This window comes from Vicugna pacos, chromosome 15, assembly GCF_048564905.1.
Source record: "Vicugna pacos chromosome 15, VicPac4, whole genome shotgun sequence".
In the NCBI taxonomy this organism is placed as follows: Eukaryota; Metazoa; Chordata; class Mammalia; order Artiodactyla; family Camelidae; genus Vicugna; species Vicugna pacos.
The window spans coordinates 33079087-33099327 of NC_133001.1; the positions used below are offsets into that span (position 1 = coordinate 33079087).

General features: G+C 42.0%; 1 protein-coding gene across 11 annotated transcripts in view; it reads left to right on the forward strand.

The window, feature by feature from the left end:
- SLC8A1 (solute carrier family 8 member A1) overlaps positions 1-20241 on the forward strand; it is a 400221-nt gene that overhangs the window by 310637 nt on the left and 69343 nt on the right. For 10 of the 11 annotated variants that reach the window (XM_072937825.1, XM_072937831.1, XM_072937829.1 and 7 more), the window contains 3 exons: positions 2311-2328; positions 11565-11695; positions 16279-16378. In XM_072937825.1, the coding sequence (XP_072793926.1) occupies positions 2311-2328; positions 11565-11695; positions 16279-16378 (249 nt within the window). Of the gene's footprint in view, positions 1-1860; positions 1882-2310; positions 2329-2442; positions 2458-6381; positions 6451-11564; positions 11696-16278; positions 16379-20241 lie in introns of all 11 variants that reach the window. The other variant, XM_072937835.1, reaches the window with a different exon arrangement.

Consider the following 20241-nt stretch of genomic DNA (forward strand, 5'->3'; position numbering starts at 1 on the left):
ATATAGAGAAAAAAAAAAAGAAACAGCAGTATCCTTATAATTAGATTTTTTTGGTTGATTTGTATTTATATTTTTAGAAAATATTTAAAGAAGCCAGTTTGGGGTTTTTTTTTCACTTTCTTTGATTTTATATCTATTTTATATGGCTTATATATTTGAGAAAGAAGGACAGGAATTTTATACCAGCTTTAAAAATAGTTTTTTTTAAAATTCTGAATTATTGTGAGGGCTTCCTATAATTATCCATTAACAGTGGCCTTTTTCAAAGCAATACCGTACATTTACATATGTATGTAAATGAGCACAGTATGTATTAATTGCTCTTGCAGTTGTTAATTGTATAAAACAATTGACGAGAGGCAGTGTACATGATGAGATAACCACTTTGCAAGAAATGTGTACATGTAAAGAAAAACATCAAACACAAAGGACTAATTGCTATATGGGCCCAACATTTGGGGGAATTTAACTAATCCCACTTTTGGAAAAATTCAGTGGCCTCAGAGTCCTTTGGGAAAAAAAACAAAAACAAAAACAAAGTATATGTCCCCAGCTTTCATCATGCTCAGAATGCTAGCAGGAGCCTTTGGAATGATGGAGAAAGAAGCACGGGGGACCCCTTTCAAGGCAGTCTTATTTAACATGCTCCATAGGCAGCAGGTGAAAGGGAAGGACACTTTAGAAAACTGTGCTGATTTCTTACAAAGACGGGTCAAAAATTCCTCATTAACATACAGGAAAAAGCACTTACTTCTAAATGTATTCCTCTAAAGAACTGCCTTTCCTCTCAAGGAAGAGCATCTTGGGTACAGCTCTTTCAATTGTCATTTTAGTAAAATATGCCTTCTCTTAAAAGCAAATTTAAATTCCTTGAGCACACTATCTGCTTCCTCACCTGCCAAGTGGATCCTTGTCACTATAAATAAGATTACTGATTTGTTTTAGGAAGTATCCACTAATGCCACTACCATTAGAGAGAAAAGTGGGCCTGAAAAAGTAATTGTATCATTCCCATCCACAACTCTGGAAGTTATTTATTTGATACATTTACACAGGTAGCTTTCACCAAAAGAAAGTGCTACCCCTTAATCGGGGTTTAAAGCATGTAATCTGAAAAACAAACTATTATCTGTTGCACACCCCCAACCCCCGCCCTGCACCCCCAATGCCTCCCCTCCCTACCTTGTCAGTTTCCATGGAATTATATGTCTACAAGAAGCATTCTGGTTGTCCATTTATAAAGGGCAGAAGTCACACTGGGAATTCCTGGCACTCAAGTTTTGAGGATTTTTAAAGTGTAAGCATTCTTTGATGGCCAAAGTATCATGCAAGTAGAACCTCCAATAAGAGAGTTTCCCCTTGGGCGGCCAAAGTGGAATTTCCTAAGATGTTTTCTCTGTTTTCCTTGAATGAAAAGTACAGTACCAGAGATCGTGAATGATTTGAGACTTCCATGTGATGAATTAACTAATAACTCCCAGGCACTATTTCAAGAGGAAGACTCACTCGAATAAAGTTTAGGATTAACTTCCTAAAATGTTTCTACTATATTTGGTAAGCTAGATACATACGTTGTGTATAAACATGAAGTAGAAATGTTCTCTTAAATGTCAAGAAATACTATACGAAGTGAATTGTTTATGTATCCAACCAATCGCACACATCTGCAGAAATTAGTGCTGGGATTATTTGGAAATTTTCCCGCTGCCACGTTTACTTGGCGTGCACCAATTTTTTTAGCAGCAGCTCCCCACTAGTGTAATCAGATCTGCCTGGATTTCTTTCTGCTGATATTCCTCTTACTTTCATTATTCATCTGGTCTCTTATTCTGTGTTTGTCTTTGTCTGTTTCCTTCACAGCCCTGTTATTGAATGAGCTTGGTAAGCATTTCATTTCTTGCATTTCCTTGCCATTTTTCTAGTTTATTTTCCATTTCTGTCAGGTGATATAATAGCTTTCTGACTTTTATTTCTATTGATTTATTAGCAAGCTTGTTTAGCACCATTGGCCTCATAATTTTGTAAAGGTCAGAGAGTTCATATTCCACGATTAGTTTAGTATAAGCTTTTTAAAAATCAGTGATTTCTTAGATGTGTACAATAACTAAATTTGTGCACTAAACTTCATAATCTTAAAAAAATGATTAGTGTTTAAAGCATACGTGGGTGTTTTCACATTTTTCTTAATTGTAAATATAATTTGGCAAGTTTTTGTACCTTGGGTGGGTTGTCAGGCAATCTGATGTCAGTGGTATTTACTTAGAGTATAAATTAAATAAATTGTAACATTTATTTTTTTTTCTTTTCTAGGTGGCTTCACAATAACAGGTATGAACTTTTAAAGTCTCATGTATCAAATTTTATTTCTTACTGTCTGTTCTCACCATGTTTTGTTTATCTTTTTATAAATTTATTTCTCATTTTTATTTGCTTTTAATGAAGGAAAATACTTGTATGGTAAGACAATTGTTTTTTTAATGTTCCTCATCTTCCCCCAAATACCCTTCAATATCAAACAAAAACCACATCCTTTGTAACTTGTATTAACATTTAGCTGTGGCACATGGCGTGCTCTTGCTGATTCTACACATTTAACATTTTACACATTAACAGTGTGCGTGTTGTGTTTATTTATGAGCAAATTTGTATGGAGAACCTGTAATTATTCACATTTTGATACTGATCAGTTTACAAATGTTCACATAGCGCTGAAGATGGGCAGTGTACCTTGCTCAATGTTCCTGAGAGCACCAGAATAAATGGAACCATTGCTGAGCTCAAGGAAACACAGCAGTTGACAGCCAAGCCTGCTCCAAGGCCCAGGCTCAGAATCCTAATTGTATATAATGCCCTGATGGGAGCGGACAAAGCGTGCCTTGCCCTCATCCCACCACACCAATCTGAGAAGTGTTAGCATTCGTAACACGGTCATGAATAACATGTCTGCCATGTGAAGCACATTACAGAGTACTCTGTAAAAACTCAAAATGCCAGTCAAGAAGTTTAAAAGTCTTAAATTCAGAACGGTACCCAGCTACCGTTGTTTGCTTTTTTAGCACAACTCTAAAGTTATTTCCTTGTGTGCAGAAGGAAGACATTTCCTTACAGCATCATCTCCTTGACCCTATTTTCTTACCCTTTCAGAATCCTCTATGTAGATTTAGAGAGGGAGATAAACTTTAAAGGGAAGGTCTGATTTGTCTGAAGCTGCAGGTTGAGGATGTCTCTGAAAGGCCATCCTAATGGCCATAGCATTTTCCAATATAATTATACAGATATCCATAGTCTAATTATTTTGCCTGAAATCAGATGGTGGAATAAGAATATTTAGAAAAGAAATATTTTAAAAAATTCTAATTTTGAAAATGTTATGGTGGGAGATGGGGTTGACTTAAACAACCTTTAATGTAAGCTCATGATCAAGTAGTTCCAACATGATTCTGTCCCAAGTGGAACTTTCTGAATACGTGCAATTTCACGTGGGCCATCACGCTCCACTGCTTCTCTTTGGACACTGCATTTAATGGCAAAATGATTCATAGGCTCTTGGAGACATGGAAATTGAAGGATAAAAAAGTTACAGAGGACAAGTCCTCATAGAGGATTTCTTAACCCTGATTCACTGACGCTCTCCCAGGTCAAGTCTCTCCAGTTCTGCACCGCCAAAGAAGCTATTTTTGAATCCTAGTGCAGGAATTTACATTTATTTTTAAAACTTATCTCCTCCTTTTTTTTTTTATCCCATCATTTTAATTTATTGGCATCTCTTTGGAAATGTTGTGATTCTATCACCCAATAAGTTAATTAACCTTGTGCGCTTTGAGGAAGGTAGGAATTTGGCAAGCCAGCCTTCATGGCTTCCTTGAAGTAATTTTTTAAAATTTTTTAAAAGGAAAAAAAGGGAATCATTGTAGGAATAGGACAATGTCTACAGATTCTTCAGCCCTGTGGAGCCTGATAATGAGACCTTAACTTAGAGTCTTTGGCTGCAGAATGCCTTGTTAAAATGCATGGCTGTGTTTGGATATCTTTCTTTCTTATCACTGAATATGTCAGGATTCCTTTGTTAGGGCCTTCTTTCCATATCACTTGAAGCATCTTCCCTTTCAGTAGCTAGGCAGTGGGATCCTAGTCTTCTTTCCTCAGAGATTGTTCATTTCAAGTTCTAGAACACCTGTCCAGTAATGTCCAGCCTTTCCTGTCTTGGACACATGACGCATCCAAGAGGACAGCCTCCCTTCTTCCAAAGGTTTTCTATCATTTCATGTACTTCATTAAGTTCTTTCTTATGACTCGAACTTTAGTCTCCAATAGCAACTATCTTGTTGTTACCACCTCTTCCCAAAGTTTGAAATTGATGCAGTTAAAATGAGAGAATGTTGCAGAACTCTCTAGGAACCTCTCCACTGGCTTCTCCACTTCTGAACTAGGCCAGAATGCCTGGGATCCGCCCTCTATAGACGCCTCTGGGAAGTGTCCGAAAATTCAGGTCTACACTGTGAAAAGCAGCTGTAAGCTCTAAAGAACTTTTCTTTGAAGTCAGTTTGAGGCTTTGAAGTCCAGGCTTTGAAATACAGGGGCCGTAGAGAAGAGTTAATCAAGCTCTTGGACTTTGTCTGCAGCTTGTACGTGGTCTTGTGCAGCTGAGTGTGAAAATCTAAATTTGAAGCAGGATATATGGAAACTGAAAAAGTCATTTGGTCCACAACCCAATACCTATATTTCAGAGATCTCATTAGTGATGAACATTAAATACTAAAGGTGCTTTTGGAATTTGCCGATCTTAACCTGTTGCTCCTAGACTTTATCTCAGTGAAAGGCCCCTGTTGGGACCTGTGATGTAATTCCCCCTTGACCCTCCAGGCACATAACATGATAACCCCTATACATTATAGCTTCTTAGAGTTTGTAAAGCATTTCTTATTCATTATATCATTTAATCCTCAACCTTATGGAATAAGATTTTAGTGTTCTCACTTACAAGAGAGAAAACAAAGGTTCAAAGAGATAAATCACTCTACTCCAAATCACCCATCCAGCACTTAGAGCCTGGGCCTCTGACTTTAAGTCCAACGCCACGTAATTACTGTTTGATCCCAGCACTTTTAGTTCCCCCAACTCCTTCATTCCTACCTTCATGTTAATCCTTTTTAATCCAAAGTCCCATTATGTCTCTTAAATGCCAACAGTATGAATTCTAGTCAAATGAAAAATGAGGGGGACCCCAAAGTGGGAGAAATAGATTACCTGAATTTGGATATTTTTAATAAAGTTAAGTATTCTGGTTCAATTTGGAGAGAAAGAGGCACATTTGATTCCCAAAACAGACTGCTCAAGAGTTTCCTGATTAATTAAAAGTATGTAACAATCAATATGCCTCTTTAAAAGTCACTCTTCCAATCATATTGTACTCATTGCTCAATAGACTCCATAAAGCACTTGGCTTTTTCAGGAAGCTGAGCTCTGAAAATTCTGACAGTTAGAAACACTTTAGTAACTCCAGTACATAGGTCAGAGGAACAAATCCCCTTCAAGTTCAGTTTCAGTTTACAACTGAGAAAACTGAATCCAAGAGAACAGAAATGCTGTGTGCAAGTTTAGATGGCAGACATTTGGCAGAGTTGGCACCAAGTCCCAATCTCATGATTGGTCCATTCTGGGAGCTCTCGGTAACAAGCAACAGTAAGCAGATCTGGCAGTCAGTTGAAGCAGGAGTTTAATGAAAATCCTAGACCTAGGTAATCCATCCAAGGTGCAACAATGGTGTATCCTTGCAAAGCCTGCCAGTGCGTGCAACGTTCTCTCATTCAGACTGCCCAGGAAATAAATAAGCATGTTCCCAGACATTATGTTACTTGACCCTGATACAAACCTGTGATATGGACAGAGCAGGTACTATTATCTCTATTCCACACGTGGGAAACCTGGGGAAATGGCCTGCTCAAGGCTATGTTGTTGGCACCAATAGGCTTCCAAAGTGGAGCACAGGGTTAGAGCTAAAGGAACAGATCTAATATGGAATCAGATTTGCTCATCCCTATTACAGTCACACCAAGCGCTTTCCGTCTCATGATGCCTCTGGAAGTAGTAACTTGAAGCACAGATACTCCATTTCCGATACCAGCAGGAATCTGGCTGCACTGCCTGCTGTGGGGTGTGAGGTTCCTTCACACCATCTGGTTTGGCTCGTAGGACACTTGCCCCATTTCCTGCTTCACTTCTGAGACCTACATAACAGTGATCTATGACCACTCAGTCCCTGAACTAACATTGCTCATGCCATGTGCATCTGGGTGTGACTTTTAGCTTACTAATTCCACAAGCTCTGCTTGCAAACCAGTGCAATTCATTCTGCTGATTTTCTGCCTGTCCTTTTGCTAGGCCAGCCTGTCTTCCGGAAGGTTCATGCTAGAGAACGTCCGATTCCCTCCTCTATAATCACCATTGCAGGTACTCGTCTCCTCACAGCCCTTGGAAACCACAGCTTAAGAAACTTAAGGTGTACTTAAGGTTAACTGCCTTTGAGCGTTCTTTCTTCTTTAGGTCTTTAGACATTAAAGTGGCATAATTCAGCCCCTGTTCCCTCTTGAACATTGCTACATGATGCAGTGGCTTCTTTGTAGTCGGGGAATGGTGGATTGGCAATAAAGCACAACCACGCCAGCCCAGGACAGGAGGCACGGTGGAGGAAGCGGCACGGACCTGCAGAGGAGGCTGAGCCCAGTGGTCTCTCAAGTTTCAGTGTGTTCTGGATTTCTTGCAAATCTTGCTTCTCAAGCATGAGTTTTTCCAAATATAATGAAGTTCCTTTAAAAGCAAGCTGTCTTCCTCCCAAGAACCTGCCTTTCCTGCCTCCAGGCAACATGCTGTTAGCCAAATACACACAGATGATAGTACATCTGCAGAGTTTCTCCAGAGCGGAGCATTGACAGGGGACTAACGGGTTACAGAACTACCCCAGATGGATTGTCAGAATAGACCCGATGTGAGCTCCTTGCACCACATCACTGAACCTCTGGATAAGGACAGGAAGACCCAATCCTTAGTCCTCACCATCACCCATCACTGGCCACGGCGACAGAAGCACTTCTGCCTGCCCCAGTGAGACCTTCCTCGTTCTCACATCCCACAGCCCCATTCAAATACCATGCAGCCCTAACTGCAGAGTTGCTCCAGAATATTCCTCGTGGAAATAAAAGTACCAGTCTCTTTAGATTCTCATCAGAGAGGCCTCTCTGTTGAAAACTCTCAAGCAATCTGTGCTCTCAGACTTGTCAGCCCAGATCTGAGTGAAGGATTAAAATAACCTTCAGAAAATTGTTCCACCACTGGCCTTGGACCCCTTTCCAAGTTCTGTGTTGTTTGTTGGGATGAAAAATTGCAAATGCATTCACGAATATCCACAGGAGCTCCTCGGGTGCAGACCTCCACGTGGCTGGTTCTGTTTTCTAATAAGGATTCCCACTCTCAGCCCTTCCCCTCTTACAGCGATGCTGCTTCAAAATGCAGCCTGAGCCAGAAAGCATCAACAGCAGCTTTGTCAGAATTCTGCTTTTCCCCAATCCCAGGTACCTGTTAGCTTTTGTGGTGTGTCATCTGCAGAATCAGTTACTCAGGAGAAGGGAGGTCCCCTACCAGAGGTTTCAGCACAAGACTGTGTTCTGTCCTGTCAATGCTGATTTTAGCAGTGGCTATTAATTATGTGTTTGATCTTTAAGTTGTGTTGGCTGGTTAAGACCACGATGTTATGTAACATTATCAACTTCTCCATAAAATGTGGTAAATTTAAAAATATATACATGTATAGGTACCTATACAGATAGAGAATTAAATAGAGAATGTCCTCTATCTGAGAAGCAAAACTAAAAACACAGCATGTTATCACCCTGCAGAAATAAGGAAATGAACCTGACTTGACTATAATAAAATGAACTGCATCTGATCTAGCACTCAAAATGGAAAAATAATAATAGATGATCAAAAAATATACCATTAAACTATTTCCCTATTCAATAAAAAATATCTAAAGAAAAGGCACTTTAAAAAAATACTCATCTCTTCTTTGCCACTTTCAAAAATCTGTATTATAAATGCTAATTTATCAGTACCGTTATAGAGTATTATAGATAAAAGGATTTATTTAGCTGTCTTCTCTTAGTTACACCTAAGGGCAATTATCCCTTAAATGTTCACGACATTTCTAAGTGAAAATAGCCCTGACCCTACCATGCCTTTGTGCTTTGACTGCTCTCTGCCTGGAATGCCTCTCCTTACTCAAGTACCTCCTAGCCATCCTTGCTACCACCTTCTCCTGGCAAACTGCTACACATGCTTCAGGGCCAGTTTCAAGTATCTCTTCTTTCCAGAAGCCTTCCCCGACTCCCCCAGGCAGAGCGAGCTGCTCCCCGACCCTGAGCCCTCAGCTCTTCCCTTGCTGAACTAGAAGTTGCCCCATCTGTCTGCTTCCCTTCCTGCTAGACCATGAGTTCCTGGAAAAAGGGGCTGAGGTGGGTCGGTGGTGCTCAGTGTGCTGACATGCAGGAGGGCAGTGACGTGTGTTCAGTTAACCAGTGGTCTTTACAGGCATAGAGCAAATAAGAGGCTTTTCTAACCGTGAGTTGGAGAGTCACACACAAATATTTATTGAGCATCTACTACATCGCATACATTGTAATAGGCTCTGGGGAACGTGAGGATGGTCAGAGAGCAATGAGACATATTTTTCTGTCTTGGTATGTGTACATGCTGGATGTCTGTACATAAAGGTAATTTACATATAAAAAAGAATATGTTAAAAGTGTCTATGCTCAATTGTTCAATGTGTACACACAACAAATACTAAGGAATTAATTTAAGGTCAGAGTGGTCATTCCTAAACAGGTCAGTTGGGGGTTATTTCATGCAAGAAGACGTGGGGTTTTGAAAGATAAGTAGGATTTAGCTAGGTGAACATGGGGAAGGTTTCCAGATGGGTAGACAATAGGATGAAGCGTGGCATTAAGTCCAAGTCGAGTTTGGAGCAAGAGTGTAGAGTGATAGAAACAGATACCCTGCTTTTCTAGTATGAGAAACTGTTAAGACAGTAATTCCTAAATTTTGGTCATTCTCATACCTCCTTTACAGTATTTGCACTGGCTGCATACCAGCTAGACTATTATTTACCTAATGTATTTTTTTTGGAAATCGCCTCATGTTTTTACTTCACTAGATTTGTTTTTAAAAGAAAACTTTGTCACTAACACAAATGGAAAACTAGTATTACTTGTTATAAATAGAAACTAAGATTAAAAATTTGGGAAATGGAAAAAAAAGGTATTAACTTCTTGATACAGTCAAATGCTCATGCCTGAGAACTGACTTCTCTGACCTAAATGGTAGAAACCATAGTATCAGGAACCAGGTCCAGACATATCAGCACCAAACTCAGCATGTCTTCTTGGTCAGAAAGACAAGAGGATGATTAAAAAGGGAATAACCTTTTCACTCCCCGAGTGCTTTGATTTCATTTACTACCATGTCCACTTATTTAATACCATGTTCCAGATCGTTTCATTTTGTCAAATGCAGCTTTAAACCATGCCACTACATCACTTTTCTTTTGTAATTTCTTCCCCCAAATGGCTTTGTAATGCAAAAAAATTCCAAGTGGTAATAGTTCTTCTTCTGGAAAAATAATTCTTATTTGATGTAAGTCTCCCAGACATCCATGTTCAGCCAAGGCTTTGAACGAAGACGCTAATATAACCTGCTCCTATGAAAACTCTAATAACGCTGCCCTGGGTTCTAGGATCAGAAAGCAGTGGGAATCAAATACAATTGACGTGAGCACTAGATAAATGGAACGTCACGTATCTGAGCCCAGCCCCTTGACAGCACACACATACAATTTCAAGGACAAATTCTGGGGACAGCAATCAGAAACTTTTGCCTCCCTTCGGGTCATAACTTCCCAAGCTTACTATAAAAAAAAATTACAACTGTGACAGTTAAAACGCACCTAGTTGTACCTCTCTTTTGCGTCTGCTAACATTTAGCAGTTTTTGGCCAGTCCAAAAATCACTTATGTTTTGGTCTTCATCTTATTTTGGGGGGGGCCTGTAATTACTGGGGATAGGAAAGCAGATTCTGAAATATCCTTTTAGGAAGACACTCTTGAATACATACTAAAGAATTCATTGATATGCTACACCCTGCTTTTCCTCTGGTTGGGTTTGACACTCGGTATAGAAAACGCTAGCCATGCTTCTAGCCCATCTGCTCAGTGTCCTAGCCGTCAACAGCTGGCCTGGGAACCAGCTCTCTGCAACATTTGCTAGAGCGTCAGCCCCTCCCACAGAGTCCCTCTGCAGAAGGAAGCCATGTGTCTTTGGAGGGGATGGGAGGTGTGGGCTTCTGCAGCAGCTGATGCCCAAATGCAGAAGGCAAGACGTCTAGGCTAGAAGTCCCTCCCTTTCTGACCTCTCCTCAGTCAGCAGACTCCTACTGCAGGCAGTTTGCCTTGAAGTTTCTAGAAGCCAGGGTGTTGGGGCTCAGGTCTTTCTGTACCACCAATGCTACTTCCTTGGAGATGAGGCTTATTCCATTTGACTCTTAGAGGAAGTGGCCTGTCTTGGTCCAGCATCCTGGGCCCGGAGAACAGGGGGCTGAGTGATTACAGGAACAGTGTTTGTCCTTCACATGCGCATGGCCTTCTCAGAGTGGGATTTATCCTAATGACCTTCATACAGAGAGAAGCCAACTGTGAGCTTCCCCTCATTAATGGACTCTCAAGTCCATTAACATCTTCTCAGCACCCATAGCCCCTCCTGGAGTGTAAGCTACATGGTGGTTCTAGAAATAATCATGCTTCCGTGGTGAGTAGTAGCATAAAGCCCCCTAAGGCTCCACCCTTGCACTCCCCATTTACTGTAAGATTAACACGGGGAAGGTCCTCCCATCCCATCTCAGCTCTGCACCAGAGAGAGGCAGCACTGGAGTGCAGGCACCTTACTGAAATGTGGAAGGGATGTTTCACTTCTTAGCTTGCAAAAAGGGCTCTTGGCAAGTGAGCGGCTAAGATCAGAATTTCCCATCCACCATCTCTTTAGTCCTGGGGCATTTTCTGCTGCTTCTAGAAAGTGGAGAGGAGGAGGCCAACCTCCTCCATCCTTTGAGTCACTCTAGCACTTTTCATTGCCTTTCCTTTTGGTCACGTGCTAAAGGGCTGTGGCTGACTCACAGCCAGGTGAGCCAGCGTCACAGGGGACAGCTGGGTGATTCCCTCAACATAGACAACGTGCAGGCAGAGTCTTTCTCAGCGATGTGACCTGTAAGTTGCTTTTCCCCATCTGTTCTTTGGCTTGTGCGTAAGTTGGGGGACATGATGATCAGCTGCTGTCCCAGTGATGTGCTGCCCACCAGGACAGATGTCTGTCCAGTTCTCCCCTCCAGCCTGACAACACCACCCAAGGGATTTCTCATAGTTCATCCGGGCTTCCTTCCTTCTTGGTTTCCTTGTAGCAGGATCCAGGGGTTTCCAAATAACATTGAGTGCCTTCTCACTTTCCTGCCCTGCCCTTTCACAGAGGAATGTGACGACAAGCAGCCACTGACCAGCAAAGAGGAAGAGGAGAGACGCATCGCAGAGATGGGGCGCCCCATTCTGGGGGAGCACACCAGGCTGGAGGTGATCATTGAAGAATCCTATGAGTTCAAGGTACGCTCACCAAGGCTGCCCGGTAGGGGTCCAGGTCCACCTTGGGACCAAGACGGTTCATATTGTTGGTCTTCACGACATGATCCATCCGGAATGAGAGGCAGATGTAATTTCAGGAACTGGCTGATGGTTTAAGAGGCCTTCAGAGCAGAAATGGAGTCAGAGAGTTGATAGGGAATTAAGAGGTCCTGCAAACAAAACAGCATCAGAACCAGGGTCTGGTGGGTGCCATCCATCACCCTACAGGGTCACAGATGCCCGACAGTGAGGGCTTTGTCCGAGCAGGTAGCAAGGAAGAGGCAAAGGTGGATTCCAAGAGACTGTTATGCGTGGAGGAAACCAACACACTTTATTTGGAAAAGCTGTTCAATCTATTAGAAGCCAAGCATTTTCACTGCTGAAAATTAGGCTTTAGTTTTGGGGTGGGGATGGTAGGGCACTCCCTACAGAACATTGCACTAATAACTTCTCATTTATACATAGTCACCTTCTTAAGATCCTAGGACACTTTTAGCCCAGTCATCATACTAAATGTATAGGGTCCGTAACCAGAGCGTCTGTAGTTGAGCTGATAAAACTGGATTCCCAGTTCTCTAGATGATCAAAGTCATTTTTCAGAAATTAAGTACATGGGTCTTAGGGTGAGCTTAGGACTTGGAGGTGGAACTTTCTGTCCATTCTTAGCTGCTCCCTCGGCCCCTGTCCCAACTCCCATCCTATCTCACTTGCATGGTCCTAACACTCAGAAATGCCCCCAAGAGCCACACCTCAGTTCTATGTGGGGCATGAAAAAGAGCATCCTCCCTAGGGGCTTCCAGAACTACAAACCAGAGCTCAGCAGTATTTCCCCCACTTATTTTTTAAGAGCAGATTCTGTTCCTATTTTGAAACCCAGAATGAAGATGTCCACAAGGGAGACTCAGGCCCCTGACTTTGATGTGTCAAGATTGCATCCAGATTTTTCATAGTAGTGGCTTCTTTTCCTTTAGCTGAGCCCATTTGTTATTCTTTTAATTTAGCTCACAAATGAAGGTGCCTGATAGGAGACAGATGGAAAGAAACATGTCTTTTCAATTAAAACGGCATTTAAAAGATAAAAATGCAATTGAACTTTCCCCTTCAGGCCACCACGAATGCATCTGTTAACTCCTTTCACTCATGCCCATGGAAAGAAAGAGCAGGATGAACACTGGGATCAGTGCTGTCTAAGCAGACCCACCCTGACCATCAGAACACACCCGTTGTCTGATCTGGAACCTGGATCGCTGCACACATGTGACTGGCAGGTGCACAAGTTCCCTGCGATTCCTGGGGTGCAAACATATCAGGCTGTTTCTATGGACCACTCTGTTCAGATATATCCAACCTCATTCTTCCTCATATACCCTCTTTTCACCTCAGATCAGAGGGTCCAGTGCCACCTGCGGCAGCAGAGCTTCTGCAGCTCAGCATTTCTGTAAATGCTGACCCCACCCCCATCCCAGGACTCTCATGGGAAATTATCATATGCTCTCTCCCTTATGGAACAACCCCAAACTTCGCCCTTCCATGCACCCACAACCAGGAAGGGCAATCACAGTGACTTCCTGTAGGAAGCGTTGGGCTGGGGATGGTAGGGTACAGCTGTCTAGGCAGCACAGCTTTCTTGGGTCCAGAGCTCCCTCTGGTAAACACTCCAATGATCTGAGCCTTTGAAAGGCACCCAGGTCTGTCCACGTAAGTCCAGCTGTTTGGGGAACTTACCTTCCTGGAGTGACTTTCGTAGGTTCCTTGCATCTCCTCAAAGTTCATCAGGACAGTTACTGCTAACACCAAAGGGTACCTTGGGGGTCTATTTCTGAAGTGCCCTCAAGCATCAATTTTGATACTATATTATTATTTTAAGAGGTTTTTTTCTAGACCATAGCTGCTTAAAATAACTTATTCAGTGCTCCCAGAACTGCATGAAAGTCCCACATCAGGGTGACACCTCACAATATCCCGACGTGCTTTGCCCAGTGGGTTGTTGTTTACTACACTGTGACTGAGGGCTTGGCTTTTCTAACGCCCATTGCCGAGGGTGAGGTTATAAGAATTGCTTGCAGTCTAGTGCAGTGAAGAGCTGGTGACTGGCATTTTGAAAACCTCTTATCAGTATAGATGGCAATGTTCAAGTGTCTAAATTTCAAATTTAGGTCAAGAGAGGACACACATGCAAATTAAGTCCTAGGAAGAACCCAGGCTCTCTCATAATCCTCCAGGCTTAACATAAACTGTTACCAAGTCCAAACTCATTCTGCTGACCTAGCGGCAGGCCAGTAAGTCAGGAGACGAGGTGCTGGGGCAAAGGATAATGACTTTATTTGGCAAGTCGGCAGACTGAGAAGATGGGGGACTAATGTCATTGAGAACCATCTTACCAACCATTTTACTCAAGTCAGAATTCAGACTCCTTTTATACTAAAAAAGGAGGGGGGGTGTGGTCAGTTGTTTGCAAACTTCTTGGCGTTGAAATCCTTTGTTCTTGCACAAAGGTCAGGTCATGATGTCCCTGTAAACCTCCAACAAGATAAATGTTATTCTCCATTCTGCAACTTTTTTATCTCTATATAAATGGAAAAGTGTTATGCCCTTAAAGGTCAGAGTCTTGAGAATGGGCCATCCTGTCTATTTCAGGCTGTGGGCAAATTCTTTTACAAAAGGTGCAGACCCAGCGTGACTCAGCACAGGAAACAGTACAGGGTTAGAGCTAAAAGAACAGATCCAATATGGAGTCAGATATGTTCCTCCCTATTACGAAACTAAAGTTTACAATCTACCTTAGATTTTACATACATATAAATTTTACGTTTAGTTTATCTTAAAAAAATCTCTTGCGAGGGATTTTGAGGTCAGTCTGTGCTTCACTGTTAGAGCAGTTTCTCTCTTCAACTGTTTTGTCTCCCAGGGAAAGGGGTTCTCTGCCTTGGCTTCAGAATAAAGAGGGCTTCTTTGGAGAGACCTGCCCCAAGATTCCATTACCTTTAGGAAAAGTCAAGGTCATTTCTTGTTACATTCTACTCAGAACTTTGAATTGGCATCAGCCGAGACACTCAGAGTACTTGATGAGATGTGGCTGACTTGAGAGAAAGGGCAGATGTTTGTCATGTGTTTCTCGTTGGCAGCCAAGAGCAGTGACGGTCCCAACTATTATCAGGGGCACTAGCAGTTCTAGACGCAAAGTTAGAGGCTGAAAGGTCACCACCGTCAGGACGAATAATCGAGCAAAGAATGACGGCAATACAGAGTGGGCCAGTTGAATATGGGTCTTTTCATGTTTCTTATCTTCTCAGTGTTTCAAGTCAGTTCCAATGACTGTTGAACTAACACACTTGACTTTCTGATGTGGCTTTGACCTTCTGTCCAGGCCCCTCAGATCACATTTCCTGGTTAGCCGATAATGTGCTCTCTCTCTCTCTCAAAGCAAAGTCAGTTCAGGTACACTGCATTAAACATGTACCAATTTTGACCTCGGGAAAATAATACGTGTTTTCTGCCTCTTTGCACTGAGTGGGAACTCGAGGATGCCCTGACAGTAAGTGTGGATGTGCACTAGACTAGCCAACGTGGTAGTTTCTCCGGGAGGAACAGCCTCAAGTCCCGGACGTGACCCTTCTCCCTGTAGCTGCTTTGATTTGTGGTAGTGCTTTGGGTGCATCTGCTCAGTTTTCTTGTGAATGCTTGGCTGCTCCTGCTGTTCCGTTAACTGACATTTATTTAAAAAGCTAGAGAGTACTAATTGTACAGAACCAAGTGCTTAAAAAAGGTCTAAAGAAGAGGGGAGGGAAATAGTTCATTGGTAGAGCACATGCTTAGTGTGCATGAGGTCATGGGTTCACTCTCCGGTACCTCCATTAAAAAAAAAAAAAGGCCTAAAAGAAAATAACAGTAAGAGGTTTAGTGCAGGGGAAATTCAGCACACGGTAGCGGCAATGTGCCCTTAACCATACAAACTGATCTTTTCTTGTTTGCAACAGGAGTAAGGCGAGATGAATTCTGTAACGGCCACCAGGCGGACAAAATCAGTAGCCAAAGAAAGATCTATGTATTGATGATCATGTAGCAGCTATCTTGAGGCTCTGCTGTCTGGCTGCATTTCATTGATCAACAAAAGTATAATAACAGGACTTAGTTTCATAATCTATCTGCCACTTCCCGGTTATTCACAGATACATAAAGCTGAGCAGGGCATAGATTAATTCAGTTGCAGAGGGCACACTATAGACAAAGCCAGGAAAGAAACGAGCTCATGAAGCATTCGAGGGAAAGCCATGGGCTTTTGCAACACCTGCTACTCTAAGTGCTGAGGCCAGTCTTCCTTGGCCCCTAGGCAGTGGAGGAGGCTTGTATTCGTTACGAAGAAGTTTCCATTTCAGAATGTTTCCAAGTAAGGACTCTGGCTTGTTTGCATAATCCTAACAGTGTTTGATGTCAATACTGTTGTCTGAGCCTAACATCTGCTACCCTTTATATAGCTCTGGGGTTTCAAAATCCACAAGGGCTGAACTTTCCCGAGGCCTTAACCCACCCGGCAGTTATGATCTGATTCTTTTCAACTTTTCTAGAGCACTGTGGACAAACTTATTAAGAAGACAAACCTAGCCCTTGTGGTTGGGACAAACAGCTGGAGAGAGCAGTTTATCGAAGCTATCACCGTCAGTGCTGGTGAGTGCCTTTCTCTGCATATTTTAAGTTATAATGTTCCAAGCTGACTTTTTCTACTGTAACCACTTGGTCTATGTCAAAGCCCCACAGACTGTCCGTAATAAAATTACAAGAGAAATAAATGTATTTGTAGCATATATGCACATTTTGGCGACGAATGTAGACTCTCTAGACGAAGCAAATGTCTTCAAAAAGGACATTCTTCTTCATCTGCATTGTGTATTTCTCTCCGGAAGTAGACAAGAAAAATTTAAAGCCTTCTGTGTCTTAACTCATGGATAGCCAGTCATGGGGCTTTGTCTGGAAAACTCCCTGAAAGCAGGAGATGTGGCCAAGTGCAGGTCACAAAGGAGGCAGCGAGATCGTAGGGGAGACAGGATGCCATTAAGACCCTTCACCACTGCCATCTGCATCGTTTTACACCCTCTTCAACAACGTCTAACAAAAAAGTGTTTGCACTGGTTCTGGAAGTGAAAATAGAATCACGTTCTGTGTCTTCCTGTACAAGCAAAGTACAGAGTTTTATTTAGGAAAATCCTACAAAACGAAGTATGTCTCAAACTCCAGGAGCCAGACACCTGCGGGAATTCAATTCAGAACGAAGTGTCCCTTTCCTGCGTCGTCAAACCTTGTCCGCTCTCTGTGTGATTGTATAAAGGCAGAGGAAAGGCCCTCTCAAAGACGCAGGAGAGCAACACTATCATGGGATTTTTTTGTTTTCAGTTCTTCTGCTTCATTTCCCCCTGGTTCTTTCCTTTAAAGATCCCCGCAGGCTCATCTTCTGCTGTTGCAGCTAATGAACAAAGCTAGAATTTTCTAAATAGTGATTCCCAGACTGTAAAATAGGGAAACAGCGTCACTAGCCGTTGGGTCATGACTTCTAATACAACCCCCTCTTTCCAATCTGCCACAGAATAATTTGACAGCTCTCCCAAATGCTGTGGGAACAGAGGGTGGTAAACATGTCTGTGCCTATTTATTATTAGTGCTGTTTATAATCACACTTCGGTTTCTTGCAATTGAGTATACAGTGGAAATTTATGAACATTAAATGATGAGTAATTGCTTAGGGGAGTAGATTTGGGATTTACACATAAATTCTAATGGGGGAGGGGAAAACTCCCTGTCTTGGTCCATTTGGACTGCTGTAACAAAATACCATAGAGTGGGGTGGCTTATGAGCTACAGAAGTGTATTTCTCACAGTTCCAGAGGCTGGAAGTCCAAGATCAAGGCACTGGCAGATTTGGTGTCTGGTGAGAGCCTGCTTCCTGGTTCATAGACGGCTGTCTTCTTGCTCTGTCCTCACGTGGGGGAGTGGAGAAGAGAGCTCACCAGGGTCTCTTTTACCAGGGCATTAATCCTATTGATGGACTTTGCCCTTATGATCTAATCATCTTTCAAAGTTCCCATCCTCATATACCACCATATTGGAAAATAGGTTTCAATATATAAATTTGAGAGGGCCACAAACATTCAGTCTATAGCACTCCCTCATACGGCTTATGTTTTTCTATAAATCTAAGATTAGTATCTGAGGCCTGAGCTATACTCCCTCACCACAGAGAGAAAAAAACTAAAAGGACAAAGGTAACTTGAATAAAAAACTGTTGACAAGGCCAATGGTAGAAATTAAATGATATGTTATATAACTATAATGTAAAATAAATATTACATAAAGTATAATAAATATATAATATAAAAATAAAAATATTTTAAAATAACCAATTATTTCATGGGCTTTGACGTATCAGAATCAAAACATTAAAAGCTGCATAAGCCTTAATAGACCATTTCTAACAGTTGCCAGGTTGCCTTTGGCTGCAAATATATGAGCATTTGTATGATGGTCATGTGCTGAGCATCATTCATTCATTTTTTCTGAATGTCAGTCATTGCTCTTAGGATATGCCAGTGAATAAAACAGACAAATATTCTTGCCATGTGAAGCTTACCTTCTAATGCAGGAGACAGCAAATAAGTAAAATAAGCAAAGAGGTCAAATAAAGCGTATGCAAGATGGTGAGCTTATGTTGGAGAGCAACAAAGCCATGGAGGGAGACAGGAAGTGTGTGTAGGGGACAGGAAGTGTGTGCAGGGAGACAGGAAGTGTGTGTAGGGGGGCAGGAAATGTGTGTAGAGGGACAGGAAGTGTGTGTAGGGGACAGAAAGTGCATATAGGGGGCAGGAAATGTATGCAGGGGGACAGGAAATGTGTGTAGGGGACAGGAAGTATGTATAGGGGACAGGAAGTATGTGTAGGGGCTGCATTGGATGATAGCCAAGAAGACACCATCCATAGACACATAGACGCTGAATTTGCTCTTCTAGCAGTGGAGTGGTTTTGTGTGGGTTTGTTCATATGTTTTTGTAACTCTCAGGGACCAAGGTCAACATTTTGTGGCCAGTCTACAACAATGGAAAAGGGAAGTTTTAAGCAGTGAGAAAGATTATGCTGCAAAGCAGGCCAAAGTTGTGTATTTACTTCTGGTCAGAATAGATATACAGAGAAACAGTTTGAAAGATGTTAAGACTTTCTGACTTTAAAGGGGAAGATTATGGTTTGCCAACACTTTGTTATGTTGAATTAAATCCTCTCAAAATCTCATGAGGGAGGTATTGTCATGCTCCTGACCTTCTGGAGAAAGAATCTGACCCTCAGCAAGGCGACTTGGCTTTAGGATGTAGCCCAGAGCCCTGATATACCAAAGACTAGTCTGACATGCAGTCTGCCGCCCTTAGAGAGAGAAATTTCAAAGTGAGGAAAATTGCTCCTCGCTTCTGGCTCCATGAGTGATGCTGGCCTTGTCACCTCTCCTGGTGCCATGGTTTCAGCACTCAGATAATGGGATTAATTCCCACTCATATCCTTTGAAGAACTGATAATGAATGACATGCAAAACCTCCCATGTGTTCTTATCTGTCAGGCAGTATATTGTGTTTTATGTTTCTAAATGACTGCTTGGGAATAAGACAAAATTGCTTAGATGTTGGCAGGCTGCTGGGTAAATTGATCTTATTTACAATTTTGAGACAAAAATATCAGAAAAGCAAACCCATACTTTATAGGCAGTAAATTACACGAAGGGCCGTTAGAAAGCTCATTTTCTATTTGTCATTATGATTAAATATAAGCCTCCAAAGAATGTTAATGTTCTTAGATTGTTAACTAGACAATAAAACTTGTAAAGCAGCATTTCTTGAAAACAAACTTTCATTGGATTTTACAATTTCATGGCTAAATAGTTGAGAATCAGAAAGAGTTGCCTTATTAAAAATGTTAAATTGCTTTTAAATGGCACTACAGAGCGGTTTTTTCCTTATGCAATTTTCTGTGCAAAATTGAGTCTGTATATCTTGCTCAACAAAAATAATAATTTTATAGATAGGATTTTGCTTCTCTTTCCCACTGGTTACATTTAAGCTCATTTCAAGGTGACCTCCAGCAGTCGTTTTGTTCCCCTGCCTTCTCTGCACTTCATAGTTCAGTACCTGGGCCTCCTATGACCACAATATTTCTGTAAGCCCAGTTCTTACAGTTCAATATCTGAAGAGTTAAAGGACTTATAAGACTCCTACGAGGAGGAAGAGGGGAAACAGGCATGTCCCGGCAGTTCTGTCTTTTCCTGGATGGAATACCAGGAGCGCTGCTTGACAGAAATTTGCGAGGCAAGTCTAGTGTCATCAAGTGCTTTAGATGTGCCAGCAAATGCACTTCCGAGGGAAGCCAGCATTCACTGCATGCCCAGTTTGGATTTCCTCCACTTCTGCCTTTTCCCTAGGGTCTTCACCAGGGCAGAATGGAGGCTTGGCTTTAAGAAATCATGAATAATGGCCTATGAGGCAGGTGTGTCAGGGAAGAGG